General features: G+C 67.0%; 1 protein-coding gene across 1 annotated transcript; it reads left to right on the top strand.

The window, feature by feature from the left end:
* Positions 1-208: 208 nt before the first annotated feature.
* Positions 209-1,095, top strand: EMIHUDRAFT_123118 (hypothetical protein; the record flags this gene model as incomplete). The annotated part of the gene is made up of 2 exons (XM_005783123.1): positions 209-772; positions 931-1,095. Coding segments are annotated over 2 exons (729 nt in total), but the record flags the coding sequence as incomplete, so codon positions are not given.
* Positions 1,096-1,356: the final 261 nt, after the last annotated feature.

The following is a 1,356-nucleotide window of genomic DNA, read 5'->3' as shown; positions in this document are numbered from 1 at the left end:
CGCCATCCTGCGAGCCCGCGAGCTTGCCTTGGGCGGCCCGGGCGTGGACCGCGGGCCGCATCAACGGACATGAGCGATCCGCAGTCGTCGAAGCGCGCCTCCCCTATGCTAGTGTCTGTCGTCGTTCCTACCCCACCGCCCCTCCAGCGCAAAAATAGGTAGGTAGGTCGTGGATCGAGCTTGATTTTCTCTTTTTGCGAAGCGCGCAATGCTAGCAGCCATCGCCGCGCAAAGCCTCGCCTTCCACGCCCCACGGACCGCTCCGCCCAGCGACCGCTCCGCGCGCGCCGTGCCGCCGTCGCTTGGCTGGCTCGGTGGCGCTGCCAGCCTGACCGACGAGGCCAAGGCGGCGCGGGCGCGCGAGGAGGAACTTGTGAGCTGGCTGCAGGACAACGACGTGTACATGTCTCCCCAGAGCGGCTGGGGCCGCGCTGGCCACCCGCTGCGCGTCGAGTCCGACACCAGTGACGACTTTGAGCCGTCTGGCCGCGGGCTGATTGCGCGGCGCAGCATCATCCAGAACGAGCGGCTGCTCGAGGTGCCAGGCCGGCTGGTGATGACAAAGGCGCGCGCGCAGGAGGTGCTGGGCGCCGCGGTGCCGGAGGAGATGGGCGAGTACATCGCGCTCGCGCTGCTGCTGGTGCACGAGCGCGCCAAGGGCTCCGCGTCGATGTGGGCGCCCTACATTGGCGTGCTGCCGAGCATCGAGGACGTCGGGCCGAGCTACGCGTGGGCCGAGGCGGAGGGGCCTAGAAGGGGAATGCGGATTCTTGTATCCCAACCAGCGCTCGAGAGGACACGTATTCAACTGTGTCCAGCCGTGCTCAGCGGCATTCCCTGTGTTCGTACCCGTTGTTCTCACGCTTTGCTCTGAACACTCTGCACAGCACCGTCTTCCACCGCCCTGAGGCTGGCGTCTTCAGCACGTAGGCGGAGCTGGCGCTGCTGAAGGGGTCGGGCGCGCTGGACTCGACGCGCTCCTTCCAGGCCAAGCTGCAGGCAGAGTACGCCGCGCTGCGCGAGACGACGCTCGCGCGCCACGCCGACGTCTTGCCCGCAGACGTGGTCACGTACGACGCGTTTGTGTGGGGTGCGGTCCCCTCCTCTCCTCTCCTCTCCTCTCCTCGCCTCTCCTCTCCTCTCCTCTCCTCTCCTCTCCTCGCCTCTCCTCTCCTCTCCTCTCCTCTCCTCTCCTCTCCTCTCCTCTCCTCTCCTCTCCTCTCCTCTCCTCTCCTCTCCTCTCCTCTCCTCTCCTCTCCTCGCCTCGCCTCGCCTCGCCTCGCCTCTCCTCTCCTCTCCTCTCCTCTCCTCTCCCCTCCTCTCCTCTCCTCTCCTCTCCTCTCCTCTCCTCTCCTA

This window comes from Emiliania huxleyi (assembly GCF_000372725.1).
Source record: "Emiliania huxleyi CCMP1516 chromosome Unknown EMIHUscaffold_1819, whole genome shotgun sequence".
NCBI lineage: Eukaryota > Haptophyta > Isochrysidales > Noelaerhabdaceae > Emiliania > Emiliania huxleyi.
This window is presented reverse-complemented; position numbering and strand designations above follow the sequence as displayed.